The 19,868-nt window shown below is 42.9% G+C and overlaps 2 protein-coding genes across 4 annotated transcripts in view; one reads left to right on the top strand and one right to left on the bottom strand.

Annotated features, from left to right (window-relative positions):
• Positions 1-16: 16 nt before the first annotated feature.
• On the bottom strand, positions 17-6,943 carry LOC306943417 (tyrosine-protein kinase STYK1). 2 transcript variants are annotated; one of them, XM_079529721.1, is made up of 10 exons: positions 6,853-6,943; positions 5,663-5,750; positions 5,124-5,273; positions 4,567-4,767; positions 4,221-4,402; positions 3,757-3,840; positions 2,779-2,996; positions 2,579-2,619; positions 1,049-1,145; positions 17-397 (listed from the first exon to the last, which is right to left on the bottom strand). In XM_079529721.1, exons 2-10 carry the CDS (start codon positions 5,715-5,717, stop codon positions 226-228), a joined length of 1,200 nt encoding a protein of 399 aa, XP_079385847.1. In that variant the 5' UTR covers positions 5,718-5,750; positions 6,853-6,943; the 3' UTR covers positions 17-225. The 2 variants fall into 2 exon arrangements, with proteins under 2 accessions (XP_079385847.1, XP_079385848.1); XM_079529722.1 differs by lacking the exon at positions 6,853-6,943 and adding an exon at positions 5,875-5,902.
• magi3a (membrane associated guanylate kinase, WW and PDZ domain containing 3a) overlaps positions 6,772-19,868 on the top strand; it is a 169,509-nt gene continuing 156,412 nt past the window's right edge. Inside the window, exon 1 of one of the 2 annotated variants that reach the window (XM_079529706.1) lies at positions 6,772-7,970. In XM_079529706.1, coding sequence (XP_079385832.1) covers positions 7,664-7,970 — 307 coding nt within the window. In that variant the 5' untranslated portion in view covers positions 6,772-7,663. The remainder of the gene's footprint in view (positions 7,971-19,868) is intronic. The other variant, XM_079529707.1, reaches the window with a different exon arrangement.

Below are 19,868 nucleotides of genomic sequence, written 5' to 3'. Positions count from 1 at the left end.
TACCACCATACAGCATTCATAATCTGATAGTGTCGAAAATAGCCTACGTACGTACCATATTTTTAATGGTAGTCCATAAATGTAACACGCCATTGTTTTCATAAAGGAATCTCCCTGCATACATGTGTCTGACAATTAGATACTGACAACCTCACTTTATATACAGGTATAGCCATTAAAATGTTCATCCTTGGCAGATGGTGCCTTGCTTCAGGTAACAACTGATTATGGACACAGTCCTGCTGTCTTGTTGTATTCAAAGACATCTATGGTCTCTGGGCTGTGAAGGGCTGCAGTAGCAGCTAGGTATGTGTAGGACTCCAATAGCTTTATGATGGAGGAGAATGTAGGCCGGTCCTTGAAGCTCCACATCCAACAGTATTTCATCAAGTCATATCTACAGTATGTGCATACAACAGCAATAAGGCATTTGTCAGAATGTCAGTTAAAAGATGATAGAAAAAACTAAACATCCGTATCTAAAGAACAATATCAGTTTTGTTTTTCATATAAATGATACGTAGCTTGCGGAGTTAGTTCAGTCAGTCAGATATACTCGAGGGGTTTTATGCTATGCTCATGGGCGCATACATGCGTATTACAATGGTATGCACCTGTTTGCCCCCACCGCCTCCCCAGCACCAATCTGCTATTCGTTTGTTCCCCATGGGGGGGTTTTATTGCATATCTATCTCCCTGTTCTTAATGTTTTATGATGGTGGTTATTTGTGCTGAGCAGGGAGAAAACGTAGCAGAGCCGAACGCCAAGATAAATGTTATATGCACTCTTGTATTCATTCTTAATAAATATTGGTTAAATCTATGCGTGAGTTATCTGACTGAACTATATGGAAATTAAAATTTGAAAATTGAAAAGTGGAATTACACAGTGATGACATGAGTGGATGAGTGGAGGAAGCTGCTAGTTGTACATAATGTAATGGTGGCTATTTTTATAGTTTGCTCGCTCACTGGCTGGCAGGAACCAGTGTTAGCATAATTAATCATGTACTGTGTATATACAGTAGTTCATACAATGTTCACTTACAGGGGAGCTCCACAGGTCTCAGGTCTTTTCATTCGATAGTGTTTCTGTAGTTGTGGAAATACAGACACAGGCTCCAGCTCAGGATATGGAGGAGCACCTTAGATTACAAGATAAAAACATTAAATAAACTAGAAAAAGTGCCCTTCTGGGCACAGGTCTCCACCAGGAGGATAGACGTGTGTGTGATGTTTGGCAAAATGTTTAGGAGTAATATAATTGTGTGTGTGTGTGTGTGTGTGTGTGTGTGTGTGTGTGTGTGTGTGTGTGTGTGTGTGTGTGTGTGGCCTGTTGTAGCGCCACCATGAGGCTGATTTGAAAACTGTCAAGTGGCATTTCTTCCTCACCCTAGTGGGAATATGCATGCACAGTTTCACCGCAATCAGACGCTGCGTGGAGTAGTTGTGGCGATTTGTACAAAACGGGTACAAAGCGGGCTACTCCTGAAAAGTTTAGAAGCCAATCGTAGGCAATGAAGGTGGATTATGAGAAATCAAACAAACCCGTCTTGATCACATGACTATGGAGAGCATGTGTACCGATTTGCGTGAAATTTGGATAACATCTGAAGGAGTAATATTAGAAAATGTGTTTTACATATGTCGGCCTCCTGGTGGCGCTATAAAGAGCAGATGTGAAAAATTCCAGGCAAAGGTTTTTCCTTGGCCTCTAGGGAGTTGGCATACAAAGTTATCCACAAATCCATGCAGTTGGAGGTAAAAACACTTTTCGGCCAGTTATAGCGCCACCATGAGGCTGAGTTGAAAATGTTCACGTGGCATTTCTTTTTCTGCCTAGTGGGAATGTGCTTGCGCAATTTCACGGAAATCACACAATGTGTTCATGATTTGCAGCATTTTGTTTTAAACTGAGCACTCCTGCGAACTTTGGAAGCCAATCTTAGCCAATCAAGATGGAGTCTGAGAAATCTGAAAGACCCGTTTCGTTGAATGGCTCTAGAGAGACTGTGTACCAATTTGCGTGATGTTTGGACAAAATCTGTAGGTGTACTGTCCAAAAACATGTTTTGCACAAAGCGGCCTCCTGGTGGCGCTATAACAGGCCGTTCTGGAAATTCTGGGGCAGAGGTTCATCGTTGGCATCCAGGGAGTGTGTGTGCAAAATTTGGCATCGACCGGGTTAACGGTGCCGGAGATTAGCTGTTCACAGACGGACGGACGGACACACGGACGGACGGACGGACGGACGGACACACGGACGGACGGACGGAGTGCAAAACATACTCTCTCCCAATGCCTTCGGCCTGGTGGAGACAATTATGATTTTTATAATTTAATGAGATGAAAAACATGATAGGTACTACAGGAATTACATAAAGTATTGCATAATAATGTAATACTTTCAATTACAGACAGTACAAAATGATATTATCTGAACATTCACAAATCCAAACCCTGATTAAAGGTAAGTAAGTAAGTAAGAATAACCAGAATGTAGGTAGATATTGAATTACGGTATACCGTACATCATATAATATTATTGATTACAGACAGTAGAAACTGGTGCATTTACCTAAGGTGATGAGTTCATACAGTAAGATTCCATATGACCATCTAGGAAGAACAAATAATAGTTGATTGAAGTTGATTTACGACATGTGCAGACTAATAAACATGTAAGTACATCCAATAACAAACACCCAACATTCCAAAATAGAGAATCACTCATTCTAAAAGAGTACATTGTGTGACTGTTATGCATGTCAAACTCACACATCACTCCGGCTTGTGGTGGGCTGTCTCATAATTCTTTCGGGGGCCTGCCATTTCAGAGGAACGTCTGCTGCCCTCTTCCTTAATTCCAAATCCTGCTGGCGTCCCGCAAATGCCACACCCAACCCAGACACCCTGGCAGTGAGTCCTGGACCAATCAGGATGTTCCTGGCAGCAACGTCACCATGCACCAGCCTGTGCTCTGACATCAGGTAATCCTGAGGTTGGAACCGATTAGGCCCCCAAAAACATTAGAGCATAGACAGACCTGTACATCTATCCACTCGTCCCTCAAAAAATAACCCAAAATACATAAGGTTTTGAAATAAGCAGTATTCAAAGTATTGTGTTACTAGTGGTAGAAAGTAAAAAGTCAAATTAATTTGTTCAATTGGTTACATTTATACAAGTTAAATTTATATTTTGGGTATGTGTCCGTATGCCAGCCCACCGTCTAGCCCGACAGATACTCTATGGCCAGCTTGGTCTGCTGGGGGCCAGAAAAAGCAGTACAGGGACCACATTAAAACCCTCCTGAACTGTGACATCAAACCACCAGCACTAGAATCCCTGGCTCTTGATCACCACACATGGAGCTCTACCTGTCACCAGGGAATCACTCGTCTTCAGGAAAAGTTTATAGAGAGGAGAGTACAGCTTACATGCCAAAGGATCACCCGCAGCGGAGAGGGTCACCGACTTAAAATTCCTCTGTGCCCACATCACTGAGAAACTCACCTGGGACGTGCATACCGAGGAAGGCTATCTCAGGTGACTGAGAAAATAAATGTAATCTTATGTACCCGTATACAAGATCAAGATGTAACAAAACAGAAATCTTGAAATTCACAATGTCAATATGACATTTTAAATATGATGTCCATCCACTTTGAACCCATGCCGTTATTAGACCCTGTCTTGTTATTGGTCAAAATGTTTGAGTATATGGAATTGGTCTCCCATAGTTACAGTACTCACCAGCCCAGCTGCTACCTGTCTGGCCACCAGAAACACAGACCTCTCACTGAAGTGCTCTAGTTGATTCCCAATATCCAGATCCTTCTGCAAGAAAGAGTGACTCCTTGTCAATTATCTCATTTTAGGCATTGAGAATTTTGTAATCATGATTATAAATTATATAATTTTTTCTTTTATTTTCTTTTCTTTTCTTTTCTTTTCTTTTTAAGAATCTGCTCACTATTAAAAAGGGGGAAAAAACAAAAAAAGCAGCATTACAAATCTTAGAATATACTGTGCCTAATACTACTCTGTATATACACTTGGATTTCAAACAGCACAGTTTACAATTTAGGCATTTAGTAGACACTCTTACACAGCATCATACAAGTTCAAGAACAGAGTAGGCCACATTTTTCCATACAATCTTTAAAAAATCCCAGATAGATAGACCCCGACCATAGCCTACTGGGCAATGCCATTACATTTCTGATTGTCCAGAGGAAATGCAGTAGGTTCCCAGGACTGTAGGCCTCTAAGACCAGGAACATGGGCAACCGCTGAGTCTGACAGCACAGCATCCGCACTACATTCTCATGTTTACACACAGTAGCATGGAAGAGGACCCACTCCAGAAACTCATTGGCCTCTGGCTGGTTAGGGCCATCTTTACAGGAGGAGATTACAGAAGGGATAAAAGTCATTAGTCTCCAAGTAAGTTGTGCCTCCTCACAATTCAACAATACAAAGATTCAGTGAAACATTATTACTCACAAAGGCCATGATAATTCACCTATAGCCACATGACCTACTGTATGTCAAAATCCATACCTCGGACTGACTTTACCACCACAGAAATGGAGGATCCCTCTCTCTTAAGCAGGCCATTACAGATGGGACCATAGCGGCCTGTCTGCCAGAACTCCAGCCCCTCTAGAACACACTCTCCCTGGATCTCCCACAGATGCAGAGCCTCTTTGATCCCTAGAGGGATCCTAGATAATGCTGTGTGGGAGACAGACGCCTCCTGGCCTGTCAAGAACAATTGTATATTGAAGCTTATCACAAGGCAAAGATAAGTGAACAGTTTACATTACCATGATGTCAATAAGCTAATTTAATCAACACAATGCTCACACAATGTACGGTAACATATATATGAATACACACTAATTATGAGCTCAAGCACTGATGCAAAAGCAAAACTGAAAGTGAAATATCCCTTTAACACTGCTAATACTATAACACCCTTAAATCTACTAATATGTTAATACTTCTTAACACTTTTAACAAAACACTATCAATACTTACATTCTTAGTGAGCCCAGTGCCCATGTGCTGTTTCTTAGTATTTTCTAGTTTTGTCACTTGTTTGTCAATGTTCTTACCATTGCTGCTAGCAGCCAGGGGCCATATCCTTTCTCCTGTCAGTCTCCTCCTGAGCAGACTGCACAAAATGAGAGCTACCACAGCCACTGTACTGAGAGTCAGTAAAGAAGGGATGATAATCACAGCAAGATGTCCTGATGCCTCCTCATCTGAATGAGAAGGGAGTCATATCAAAACTGGTATGAAATACGTATGTATTACATGTATTACGTATGTATTACGTATGTATACATACTGACGTATGTATGTATGTATGTATGTATGTATGTATGTATGTATGTATGTATGTATGTATGTATGTATGTATGTATGTATGTATGTATGTAATTGTACGTACGTACGTACGTACGTACGTATGTATGTATGTATGTATGTATGTAATATGTATGTATGTATGTATACACACACACACACACACACACACACACACACACACACACACACACACACACACACACACACACACACACACACACACACACACACACACACACGCGCATTGTGCAACAAGATTAATGTTTATGGTAGCTATACTCACAACACATGGGGTCCGAGGTCTTATTGCTACAGCTATTTGGCACATTCAAATCCATGTGGACAGATGGTGTTAAAAACTTTTCTCAAGACTGAAAGAGATCAAATCAGTGGGCAGAATTATAGCCTACCAAAGTATATTCACAAGCTTAGCCACATATTAAGAAAGTATCATACCATTGGTCATATAATAGCTTTAAACTGACCCTACTGTACCTGTCATAATGTTCCATAATTACGCCCCATTATTTTCCAACCTTAAATGATGCTCTGAAATGGTACAGCTTGTGGGCGTAGAGGCAAAGACGTTATAATTCAAATCAAAATACTATATTTTCAGGTGAATTCAAAAATTCCAGCCCGATGACTGGTGACTTGCAAAGTTGACTGAATGTTAATCATTAACGGAGCAGCAGCAGTAGTAGTGTTTACTGTAGTGCCTCTCCAGGCTCTCCAGAACACACTGTGCTTAGATTCACAAACCTGTAATTTCAATTAGCCTGATTGATGCATTGCACACAGGGGATGTGACTGACTGGTATAGTGCATGGTGTAGCCTATTGCACCATTTAGTTGCAAGTTATTGCATCACACCACACAAATCAATACATTATAATTTGTCACAAATATACTGTAGGTGCAAACTGTACAATTATGCGACCGCATTTTGTTCTGAGCGTTTCAACCACAAGGTGTCACCGTTCCGCCAGGAATCGCATGTTTGTGAATTGGCAAGAGCTCTCATGAAACATGTTTCTATCCACTCGTATTTTTGTACAGCAGAATTCGCTGGACGAAAACATGGTGTGCATATAAAATTGCCTTACGTTACAAACTTGCAAAGTTGTATGCTCTTCCCATTTTGTTTTGGGTAAGGTACCGTAACACTAGAGTGGGCACTTAACATCACATCAAGTAAAACACATGAGAGCTCCGCCTGGCTTACTCTCCAAGGAAAGCAACACTTCCATTGAGATCCCAGTCACAAGACCCGCCCTCACCGCCCTGCCGTTCCCCATTGGTCTATTGTCAGCGTTTTAGCGACATCCCAACATCTGATTGGACAACAGCCCATGCAATCAGGAAATAAACACGGAAAATGATTACCAAAAAAAAAAAAAAGTTATTGAGTATTGCCTAATCGGATCAGACTGCTTATGCTTGCAGCTGCGTAGTTTTCAGAGAATTCCTCACTTGTGCTTCTGGAAAGGAGAGACCACATGGGACGGCAATAGTGAGCGGCGGTCGAAGGCTTTGATACAGCGAGCAGTAACATAACAGGCCAAGCCGGCGGTGGTAAAAGCATACCAAGTATGTTTTCGCGTTTCTAGGGAATGCCTTGCTGATGTCATCTCTCGGAGGAGGAGGAGGGCAGAACAGGTGCGCGGAGCGAAGTACCACCGATAGTGGCTGAACTATACAGGGAATTTACGCAACGGTTGATCATTGAGGAGCTGGTTTTTACTATTTGGCTTTTTGTCTACATGTGTTGTCATGGACATCTGTGTTGACTGGCGAGCTTGCAGAGCGGACACGCTTTCGGGAGCACATAAATAATCTACTACTGTATACAGTTCACAAGAAGATCGGGATTCATTCACTCTGTAAGGTAGTTTTTTTTTGCTTTGGAAAGTCACGGGCTGTTATTGTTCCACATAATTTTGCGCACAAGGACGCATGGACTGTTGCGGGACTGACACTCCAGCAGCATCCCACAGATCTCTCACTCTATGCGACAACGCTGACGCAGGGCTGGCATCCCAATTACAAACAGGTGATGCCTGAATAATTCAATGGAAGGATTACTCATCAAAAAGCCACTTTATTATTAAAGGGCTGCCCTGAGATGGGATACAACAACAAGAACGCGGATCTCCTGAAACTCCACTGTCTGCAATGATTTTACTGCGCACCATTTCGTGTTAGGATTAAGAAGCTGGTCTTTTTTTTGCCAAAAATACTATAGTTTTCGGACTCTCCTCTGGGTTTACAAGAATAACGAATAATGTCCAAAACACTGAAAAAGAAGAAACACTGGTCTAGCAAGGTACAGGAATGCACCGTGTCGTGGGGAAGTGCAGGGGAGTTGGGCACCGTGGTGGAGTTCCAAGGCGGTGCTGAACTGGGAGAGTTCCCGTACCTTGGCCAGGTCCTTTCGGAAGCGATGGTTTGTCATGCTGGAAGGTTTCCCTGCAGCGGGGACGTCCTTCTGGAGGTGAATGGCACCCCGGTCAGCGGACTGACCAACCGAGACACCCTGGCTGTCATCCGCCACTTTCGGGAACCCATCCGACTGAAGTCTGTGAAACCAGGTGTGTGTTCGAGTACTCTTCCACCACAGTCCATCCACCACACACACACACACACACACACACACACACACACACACACACACACACACACACACACACACAGTGTGTTGGGGGGGGGGGGGGGGAGTAGATATTGGAGTGCTCTGAGTAACATGATACCATGTTTTGTTTTGTTTCTATTCAGTGTCAAATATATATTATAACAAAGTTCAGTGGTAAGGGACCTATAGCATCCTTGTGTTGCATACACAATCCACAAAGAGCAAATAGGCATAAGAAGGGCTCACTACTAACTACTCTGAAGTGTGACTGTGCCCAGATCTTTACTACAGTAACATTTACATTTCACTGCTTCCTCCTTCTGTTATAAACAAGAACAAAAACTTTTATATATTCAAGAGGTCAGCAGTTTGTACCAAACTTGGCAGTACCTTGCAGAAATGGTAGATGTGTACAAAATTAGCATTTGGTACATGTGTCGGACACAATTCATCTGCAATTTGCAAACAACGCCTATAACTTTTGCTGACCTATTCATTCCTTCTATTCAGTTCGCTGTCTAACAATCTTTACTAAAGAGTAAAGACCCAAGGGGAGGTACTACTAATGTAATAAACCTTGGAGAATGGAGATGGTCTTATTTAGCTCTACATAAAGGCCTGTGTGTTTCATTGTGTTACATTTCTATAGCTTTCGACTATGTTTCTTTCGTCGAGTTGAGTTGTGTTTCAGTGATGGATGGTAAAGCAGGACATTGAAACTGTGGAGACTGGGCTGTAGCCATAGGCCTCGCAGTTCCTCGGGTTCTCACTGTGTGTTTTTATCTCTGTCCCCTTCCTCCATGATTAATTCACACAACATCCATCATTAATGCTCCTCCTCACCTAGATTAGGTGGCTGGGTGGGAGGAGGATCGGATGTTAGCCGACCGATGTTGATGAAAACTTGAGTTGTCATGAGAGAACAAAGCTGAGGGAAGGGTTAAGGTTTGCATTGAGGTTAACCACTTCAAACCTAGCATCCATATTCTCGCGATGATGAAGCACATTGTGAGCTTGTATTGTAGATGGGCTATTGTCAATAAAGATATTTAGTGGGAATAATACAGTCAAGTATAGGACCGATGGGAATACGGTCAACTAGAGGGTTAAAGTGGTCAAAATAAGGCTGTCTGGGGTTAACCGCAAAGATTTGGGTATCTCGCTCAAAAGCTGGTTGACAGTGGTGTCTCCTGACATACTTTATTTTACTTCTAGATGTCTTGGAGTTCTGTTTGCATAGCAAAAACAATATCCCTGAAATTAAAGCAATTTACATTATTTCAGCATAATTCCCTAAATCACAAATCTCTGTCCCTTTTTCTCATCATAAACCTTCTCTTCATCTTCTTTCCATTAAATCCTTCTTCATTTCAGGCATCCTCACTGAATCATGCATTTTCATCATAACTCCTGGTCTCTGGTGTTTCCTAGACTTCACTTCACCATTCCCTACTCAACTCTCCTCATTCTCACTTTGTTCCGGTCTGCTGTGTCCTTATCCTCCCTTTTACTTTCTCACCGCTCCTCGCTACACTATACTACTACGTTAAACTTACTTAAAGTTTTCTGTGGCATTGTAAGACAAAATGTAAAATATCCATTAATGTTTGTGCATTTTGAGCTGCTGATTAAAGACGCTTAAAATTCCCCACTGAGCAATCTAGTGAGCAAGGCCCACGTCCTTTTAACTAGTACAGTACATTACTTTGCCATGAAAATTAAGCCAAATAGAATTTGAGCCAGTGTAACTAAGGCCACTCCACACCTCCGGCATATTCAAAAGAGCAAAAAGAAATATGTCCGGACTCCAGAGTGCATATCTGGCTCCAGACCAGATCGTGTACTAAGATGCTGTGCCCACTGCCTAGAGGGAGGAACTACACTAGGTAATAGACAGACATGTCGGTAACCTTGAACAGAAGCCTGAGGTGGAATACTTAGTGATATTAGACGGTAGACACCTATTGTTGCTTAGAGTCTTGTAAGAGATGCTCATTGATTAATGCTGATACCCGACTTTGGACTGCTTGTGTTCCTGTCATTGGGCTTTAATGGATGGTCCATTTAGTACTCCATTCCAGCCATAAAGCTTCACACAGACAGACCAAAAGAATCGAAGGGCTATGGTAGCATAGAGCTGTCCTTCTATCTGAGTATTCCATTTTCTGTTATTTTTCCCACCCCAAAACGCCTCGGCCAGAATGATGAATCAATATTGGTGTTCTGAACTTATTAATGCGACAATCCCCTTACAACTTAAGATCATTTAATGATCATCATAAATTAAGTAGACAGACTTATAGGATATGTAATATATGTACACTATATCTGGCCTTGTGGTTAGTGTCCACCCTGAGACTGGAAGGTTGGGGTTCAATCCCCGACCCAAGTCATTCCAAAAACTATAAAAATGGTACCCCAACAATGCCTCCCTGCTTGGCACTCAGCAGCGTCAAGGGTTGGATTGGGGGTAAGTCCCTGTGACATACTACGCTGTGTCCACTGTCCAGGGGGTGTGCTTGTACATCATGCCCAGGGGGTGTACTTGCTTCACGCTACATAAACGGGTGATAATACTCTTGACCTATGGTCCACATGGCTTTAGAACCGTTGGTTCGAAGGCATCTTGCTTATATTTCAAAGTAGATATTGGTAGTTAAAAAAAATGATTTAACAAGATCCCACCTAGCTCAACATTCGGATTTATCCTTTTTTATTATGATGTTTGTGTGCGTGTGTATGCGTGTGTGTCACTGCTGTATCCTGTGGGGGGGGGGGGGGGGGGGGGGGTGGACAGTACAGTGAGAGATAGATGGGTAAATAGTACAGATACAGTCATAGTGACCATGTGTATATATTGAGACACAATTACATGATTAGAAATGCAATATTCCAATTAATAACATACATGATGTCATGCATTATAGTAAATATCTATAATTGTATACAGTAGTACAGAATCAGATATTTTGATTTATCCACTTCTGTTATGTGGTGGCAAATTTTGGCACATTAATTTAAACGGAAGGTTCCAGTTAAAATGACATTGACAGCCAGTTTGTTGTCATCAAGGTCATGAAACCTGTCAAATTATTTCTTACACCCATGCCTGCTTAATTCCCACAGATGGAAGAGGCAATAAAAGTGAATTGCCATGACTCTTTAATTGGACAAGACGGGGGAATCATGGATAACAGTATTTCATTCCAGGTGTCTCCACATGGGTCTATGTATCCACACTGAAAACTAAATTATTCAAAAGGGATTTTCATTTTGTGCTCTGGTTATGCCCCCAAATCCCCCCCCCCCCCCCCCCCCCCCCCCCCCAACACAATGTTCCTAGGAATATAAGTGACTCGGAGGAATTAATATAGGATATACAGTAGGTAGGATATACAGTATATTATATACAGTAACTGCCAAAGATCCTGCACTGTGCCTGTCGGGTTCCTGCGATGGGTACACGCCGCAGATCCTGTAAAAGTATAAAAGCACAAATGTGTTCTTTTTTTGTACCTCGAGAAGGATCTATGGCTAAACAGGCCATTCCACACTCTGTTTGCTCCTCTGCTAGCTGGTGGTGTGATAATGAGCTAACAACACCTCACACTTCTCCATCTGAGGGAATCATTAAGCCAGTCAGTCTACCGTTAATGTGTTTTTATTTTATTTTTGCCCTCACTGTGTAGACAGTAGACAGACACAGCTTTTATGACTATAAGCTGCTCAGAACCGACAGAGCGGTGCTGATGGGGTGTCTCTGGAACTGCAGCTTCTTTCCAGATGACACAAAAAAGAGTCTGTATAGCTTTTGTTCTACTGACTACCTGTCTAATAACTGCTACCTTAAAGCAACCCACGTTCATCTCTCAACCCCCACCCAATAGGCCCAGCAGAACTTCATAGGAGAACTCCCTCCCTGCCCACACAGTGCAACAAGAAACCACTACAAAAGACAACGGCTGCAAATGAAAGCTATATTGCTCTTGTGTTCTCACTTAGTAAATTACCACAGTCTCATAAAAGCTGTAGTAAGTTTGCTGTGATGGCAAAAATTATGCACCCCCTCAATCCTGTCTTTTTCTTTGATATTTGTATGACTTCAGCAAAATAAATGCATGTTCTATGTCTATGCCACTGTTTGAGACAATCCAATGAACTATGCTTCACTAGAAGAGCAAAGCCATGCTGAGCATCATACAGTCAGCTGAGCCGAGTGCATCAGCAGATGTGAGCAGATGTGAACTCTCCATCCAGGACATATACCGTATACGATGGACGTTGTGTCAGCAAAGCTCACAGGCTTATCAAAGATCTTAAGTTAGCCATCCCAAACATGGACTGTTTCAAATACTACCAAGTGGCTTTGTAGCCATGCACAGAACCAAGGACAGTAGATTGTTATCTTCTTCCCCTGGCCTGGACGTGCGTGCGTGCGTGCGTGCGTGCGTGCGTGCGTGCGTGCGTGCGTGCGTGCGTGCGTGCGTGCGTGCGTGCGTGCGCATTCCCGTTAATGTGCCTGCATGTGTGTGTTTTTGCATACATGTGGTTATTGTGACGGTATTCACCCATCATTCCCACCCACCACTGGCTGCTCTCCAGGCTCATTTCACCCGCAAACCTGTCACACTCCTCCGCCCTCCATCCCTCCATCCTGCCAGCGTGTCAGTGGGGAGCGATAGAGAGCACGGGTGGCTGCATGCACAGAGGCCCCAGACAGCAGCAGCTGCCCTGAATACTAAAGTGACTTTTTCCTCATCTTCCCATCAGTCCCCTACATCTCTTTGCTTCTCCTGAAGTGCAAACTCAATCCTGCTCAAAGATGAGAAGGACATAGTGGGCCTGTTATGCTCTCCTGCTCCATTGCTCATCACTCCTCTCCTCCACACTCACACACAAAGAATTTACTTGTCCTGAGTGTCCTCCGTAATTCCCCCATCAATTCTACAGTACGTACGCAGGCCACAAAATGGCACATTGCCCCACGAGAAGCCATGTTGGAAATGTACCCCAGATAAGGAGTGACACAAGCACCATCCCATTGCCTTTTCTTCACTGTCAACGTTGTCAGGCAATAGAGTACTGAAGGGGATGCACACGCAGATCCGACACATCCGACACATTTTACGGTGAGAAGGGTTCAGCCGCCTAGAACTGCGCCTGTCTGTATGTATTTTTGTCACTAGAGAGGTTCGGGCCGATGCGTGGCCCTCACACCTATGTTTCACCGCCGATCCTATATATATTAGAGACCGACCGATATGGATTTTTGTGACCGATACGATAACAGATGGGGACAATCACCGATAACCGATTTGCAACCGATTTTGTGCCGATATGATTATGCAATGGTACAGTCAGTGACAGTAGTACAGACAGTTGCTTTCGTAAACAACACAGACAAACAAATACTAGTCCACCACCATTGGCAATTGTGGCATCACTTTGCCACATAAACTAAAATAAAATAAATAGTAGCAGCTAGTACTGTCTGTAACATAGTGTCAGTAGTAAATTGTTGCTGTGCTGACATTTCAATAATTTTCAATAGTCTTTGTGGACTTTATCCAGGTGATACCACAGATTGCTGGTATTCCTTTGGCTAGGTTTGCCAGACTTCGGTTCACTTCTTCCTTGCATGTGTTGCAGGTCGCTGTGTCCTTTGCCTTTCTCTCTTTTGTGAAGTATTTCCACACACACCACACTAACCACTCCTTTTTTCAGCCTCTGTGTGATAAAGAAAAATATATATTTAAGCTAGGCATTTTTAACATTTAATGTGTAAATAAAGAACAGTTCAAACTTCATTTTACTGTGATCATATATTTTGCATGCAAGAAATCTGAAAGGTAACGAAGTGGAGTAGAAACTACTTTGTAGAATGTGCTGAATATGGACATTAATTCCTGTCCATCGATCAGTGTGGATCTATCCAGTCACACACACACACTTTCACAACAGCTAAAAAGCTGCGCTATATTTCCCTTTATTCTCTACTCCAGGGACTCTTATTTCAATATTATATAATCATGGAATATTATCAATAACGTTGACGTTATTGGTCGCTGTCGCTGACTAATGTGGTGTGTTTTTTTTAGGCATTCAGACCAAGCCAACATGACGACGCTGAAATAAAACTAAGTTGTGTAGCCCGTCGTCGTGTCTTGGGTTCAATCCTTTTAGCATACCGGTATTTGTTAAAACGGTAACATTCTATGCTTTTTTTTGCAAACTTAGCATTCCATTTTATCAAAGATGCTGGGGCACGCCTGTAGTGCCACAGTATAAGATGAAAGGAGCAATGAAATGCGGCCAATATTTGTTCCAATGATGTTAACAGTTACTTCTTTCATGAACCAAGTCATGATTACTAGATTGAACTTACCGCTGCATGTAGAAACGTATCTCCAAAGTCCAAACTGGTCCTCCTGTTCGTTGCAGTTTGTTGTTTGTGAGACTGAGCACGAGGGACTCAGAGGGAGGGACTGAAATGTGAGCTGACTACTCAGCGCGCCGCTCGCTCTGCTGGGCAAAACATATCAATGCACCAGTAGTAGTCTATTTCACCAGCAACGTGCTTTAATTCATACTTATTTATATATCGGGTATATCTGCGAGACATTCACCGATACGATACGCCCATATATGGTCGACCGTCATATCGGCCGCCGATATATCGGTGTACCGAATATCGGTCGGTCTCTAATATATATATATATATATATATATATATATATATATATATATATAAATAAAAAAGGTATAATGACGACATGGCTTCTATGTGCATCTCGAAGGTCATAAATTATGAAAAGTCTATGTTGTCAGTCATCTCCATATTTGGGCAACGTTTCAGCCCAAATCCGGCCTCTATTATCTTGGAGTATAAAATGTACATTTTAAAAAGCTACAAAATATTTCAAAAAGTATAAAACAAACAGGATTCACACAGACAGACAGGCATACACTCTTCTAGATGGCTTGGCCAATACTGTGCTGCCCTGTAAAAAGGCAATGGGCAATTTATGGAATGGAAACATTTCTTTATGACCCAGGGGGCATGGCTTTGACCTCAGGACTTTAATACTCTCTAGTCTATGCAGTTGCACATAGGCCGGCACCAATGATGTGTTCTTGATCTCATAGCTTTTATTAGAAAAGTGAAGCGCTGTGACTTGGCGGGCACCTTGACAAGAAACGCAGTCGAGATGAGCGTGCTCTGATTCACCAAACATGAATCATTCTACTGTACCAACGTTGCAGTCATACCTTGCTGCAAGTGTGGTTCTGTGGGGATGGAACGTGCACACACACACTCTTCCTCAGAGACTCCCGCCCTCCTTTCCTTAGCTTCACTCCTAATTGGTCCCTCTCTCCACCGGTGAGCCATGCTTGCAGCTGTTTATCCCCCCCGGAGATGAGATGAGGTCAGCCTCTAATAGTTCGTCTAAATAACAGGAGGCCAGCACCAAGCACCTCCTCTATCTTGAGGAGCAACAGCCTCCTCCACAGTGAAGCAATGCAAAGCTAACCCTGAATCAATGGCCCGGGAATGGCAATTAACCTCCAATGTTAACCCAAGCTATGCTTGACTTAATCAGAATTGGCGGCTCAGAATTTTGTGGTGCAGTTCTTCTGGAATCACAGGAAGGACAGGACAGTAGGCTATTGTCACCTGGGAAGCTTTTTCCCACCCGTCAGCCGTGACCACTGGCATTGCTATTGCTGTCAACTATGACCGGCCGTGAAAACTGCTTTCAGAGTGACCGGACCATCCTGATGAGTGTCGGGGGTCAGGGCACACTGACCACTGTGCAGATAAACTTAAATGATCCCACTTTGTGCTGCTCTTGAGCGGCTGCCAGACACGCACACACATGTCTTGAGTTGCTGCTTAAATTTGAAAGCGGGAATTCAGATTGGGAGGAGGGAGGAAGAGGATGAAGATGGGCTTTTGTGATGAGGTGCACAGGTGCAGATGTGGATAGTGGAAAAACAGGGGATTGATTATTTGATAGTTGTGGCCCGTGAGGTGATTGAAACGACCCTTTTTCCAGATGAATACATAGTACTGTATACTGTGCCATTCTCTGCAGAGAGCCTATTTGGTGACTCTGGTGGTTCCTGTCTGTGTTTGAAACGTCCCCTATGTGCAATAATGGAGACGCACAAGCTGGCGCAGAACCACCACCTATGGGCATTTCCTTGAGAAACATGTTCTCTTTTAATATAAAGCAGGCGAAAGAGGAGGAGGCACAGAATAGTGATAGAAAATGGGAGGAAGGGCGAGGATAGGTAGATGAGGTGAGAGGAGAAAGAGAGAAGATGTGGAGGTAATAATAGAATCAGTTCCAGGGCTGACAGCAGCTACACAACCATTAATCAATATGATAGTATCCATGCTCCCAGTGGGGGCAGCTCAAATCATTCTTCCCCGCATTCAAACAAACTCTTATTATTCCCGACGTAGCGCGGGTGGGTGAGAAGAGTTGGCTTCTCTAATCTTAATGTCTGCAAATAACATGCCCTCAGCCCACTGTGTGCACTGCCAGCATGTGTGTGTGTGTGTGTGCATAAGAATGAGAAATTAGGGCACATTGCAGCTTGTTCACCACCACTTCTAGTGGCTTTTTGAGGAGCAGCGCAATCACAGAGACGGGCTACTACGCACTCCCCTCTGCAGGCTGCTAGATGCTTGCTGCCTTCATCTCAACTCTGTTATTTTGCTCACATGACCACAGATGTCACTCGCCATCTCTCTCCACTCCAGTCCAGTGTATTTATAGGTTAGAGAGCTCCTTTGTTTTCTTTGATTGATTTCATATCCATTTCGCTGGTGCTTGGTTTGCACAGTGGAGATTGTGGCCATTTGCACGTGTCTTTGTTTGTGCGTGCTGTGCGGGCGGGGGTGGTGGTGTCACTGGTGTGCATATCTTTGTTCTTCCAGCCATGCTCTGTGTGTAATCTATGGGTAATAAAGCCATCTCAGGGTTCAATCTCGGTGCAAGCTGGGGCAATCAAGATTTGGCCTGGTGCCCATTCTAATGGGCCCTTCGTCAGTACTATCTCCTTTATTGTGCCCACTCATCTGTTTGTGCATTCTCACCTCACAATAACAGAAGGAATAGTGGAAAAGAAAAACAATATAAATCTATGACAACATCTATCAACCGGATGTAAAAACCCACCAACCCACACAGTCAGCTCCCGCTGTGGTCCCGTCTACGGTCAGTTTTGGTTTACATGGTGTTTCTGCCAAACCTTCTAGAAACAAGTTTTAAAGATGGAGTGCCACAATTTTTGTATTTTTGCAGTTTTTCATGTCTGAGGTTAGACACCCTGGAGTCGTTTTTATGTGCAATGGTGTAATAACGGTGTATTTAGGGTTTTTTCCTGGAGGCTGAACCCTTGACAGTCAAACGGGCCAATGATATAAACACTGATAGTGTGACGTATTACTATTGCACACGCACCTCCCCCTCATATATATTTTTTGAGTGGTGCAAACCACTCCAACAACCAGCTTTGTCTGTAACTATGTAACTATGTGTCTATGTATGTGTGTACCTGTACGTGGGACCCAAACAAATTAGCATGGTTACTATGGTCATTGACATTACGTCAGACCACAGCTGATCAGGCTATATAAGACCTTGCACCACTCAGTTCACACAGGTGTGATTTTTTTAAATACGACAACCCCTGTGGGCGGAGCTGCCTGCCACATACACACGTGTGAACTGAACGGCGCGGTTAGCTGCTCTGTGTCTAACTGTGTGACAGATTTTCAAACAGTCATTTCACACATTACCAGTTCACAGCAGAGCAGACTGTTTTTCGTTAGATTGGAAGTAAGTAAATGTTCACTTCGGGTCCTCAGGATTAATCAAGGAAACCACAACAAACCAGCCTACCTGCTCTGCTGTCCAGAACTGCTCTTGTTGTTCTCAAGGAGTTTATTTTATAATCACAGTGGTCGGGCTTTGATACAGAGTGTAGTGTCACAGTGTGCATTCTTGTTGGCTGTTGTAGTCAATATGTAGGTCCTAATACTTATACAAGGCTGTAAAGTCGAGAATTAGAAGTATCTGTTGTGTCGTGCTGGAAGTCATGTTGCCATGTCTGGCTATTACAAGCGACTTGGGCTTGTTTTCATATAAGTAACTTGCAGGGGAGATGTGGTTGACTTGACCAATGGATCATGTGAAGGACCCTCAGATTAATATGTTGTTAAAAGGATTGGTGCTGTTGAAACGTTTTCATAAATATTCAAGGCAATTTCTGTGGCTTGTTTTCGTGGACCTGGCCACTTGTTTCTTTAAATCTGGCAACGCAGTCAGAAGGAACGGCATATTCATGTTGTAAATTGAGTTTGATCAGAGCAATAGAAGAGTGGAGAGTCATCTGTCCAGAGCATCATGTGCCTAGTAGCAAGTGTCAATGCCAGAGTGCATAGCTGGAGGAAATCAATAGCCTACAGTATATTGGCAAATTATTCATGCTAAATGATCTATCAAACTAATTGTTTCTGCTGTTAAACTATGATTTAATTGGATGATGAGATGAGCTGATTGTGACAATAGGGTCAATATAATTGGAGGAAATAAATAAATGATTAAAAACAAATCAGAAAAAAACAGATCTGATATGGTATGGATATAGGCCTTCATGGATAAATGGTGGCAGTATAAGTGCATAATGGTGCTTATCCGATATCTCCGAAATATGGGAAGTGTTCACTTCTAACATTCACAAAAACATGAGTTTTTGTTACATTACAGACACCAATTTGTCATTTTGTAAACAAAAGGGCAGAGCCATGGGAGGGGGAGGGACTAGGACAAGTGGGTGGTCTTAAAGGAGGAGGCGGAGGGACTGGATTAAGGTTAAACTCACGCATACCTAATGAACTGGTGGGTGTGTCCACATAAAACCATCATTTTAACAAATACTGTACACTTTTTTTGAAAAATTATACCTCCTTATATAACAATAACACCTGATGATCATGTTTAAGGGTGGAAACAAATCACTGCACTCCATCTTTAAACATGGTAATTCGTATTACTTTCCTTTTGAGCAATGTGCATAGATATTCTGCTTTTACAATAATATTGATTCAGTATAAGCACATACAGTATGTGCACGCTTAGGAAGATGTGATATCACTATTAAACTGTACGATCCATCATAGTTATAGGGTGAAGTCAGGTTAATGCTGCTGCTGGCTGAATTGAGTTTTCATCATTAGGTCAGTCTGACTTAAGTGGTATACAGGTTAATGTTGTGTGTATAAATGGTCAGAAGATTGCCCCAGGAATATCTGGAGGCAGAGCTGTCAAATACAGATTGAAAATAAATCCTCTCTAGGTCACTGGTCACTGCTGGTGACAGTCTGGAGATGTAATTGTCCCTAGGTGGAAGATGGGGTTTAGCGTTTAGCCACATTTGTGTGTGTGTGTGTGTGTGTGTGTGTGTGTGTGTGTGTGTGTGTGTGTGTGTGTGTGTGTGTGTGTGTGTGTGTGTGTGTGTGTGTGTGTGTGTGTGTGTGTGTGTGTGTGTGTGTGTGTGTGTGTGTGTGTGTGTGTGTGTGTGTGTGTGTGTGTGTGTGATGCGTCATGCTTAGTGGAGATGAGCCTCTTTGAATGTCCTCATTAGAATTCATGGATGTTAGGATCTCTGCCCGGACAATTTGGTGCGCTTTACTCGTTAGCTCTCCTAACAGGTTATTGATCGGCTGCAATCTCAGGCCCGTTAAGTCTGAGCACAGCTTCCGGAGCTGTATGGTTGGGCCCAAGACCTTGATCTTTGTGGAGAGAGGAAAGGACACAGAGGACATCTCGTTTTCACTCACTCA

The sequence above is a fragment of the Electrona antarctica genome (genome assembly GCF_951216825.1).
Source record: "Electrona antarctica genome assembly, chromosome: 2".
In the NCBI taxonomy this organism is placed as follows: Eukaryota; Metazoa; Chordata; class Actinopteri; order Myctophiformes; family Myctophidae; genus Electrona; species Electrona antarctica.
The sequence above is the reverse complement of the archived record's forward strand: the minus strand, read 5'-3'. Positions and strand labels throughout refer to the sequence as shown.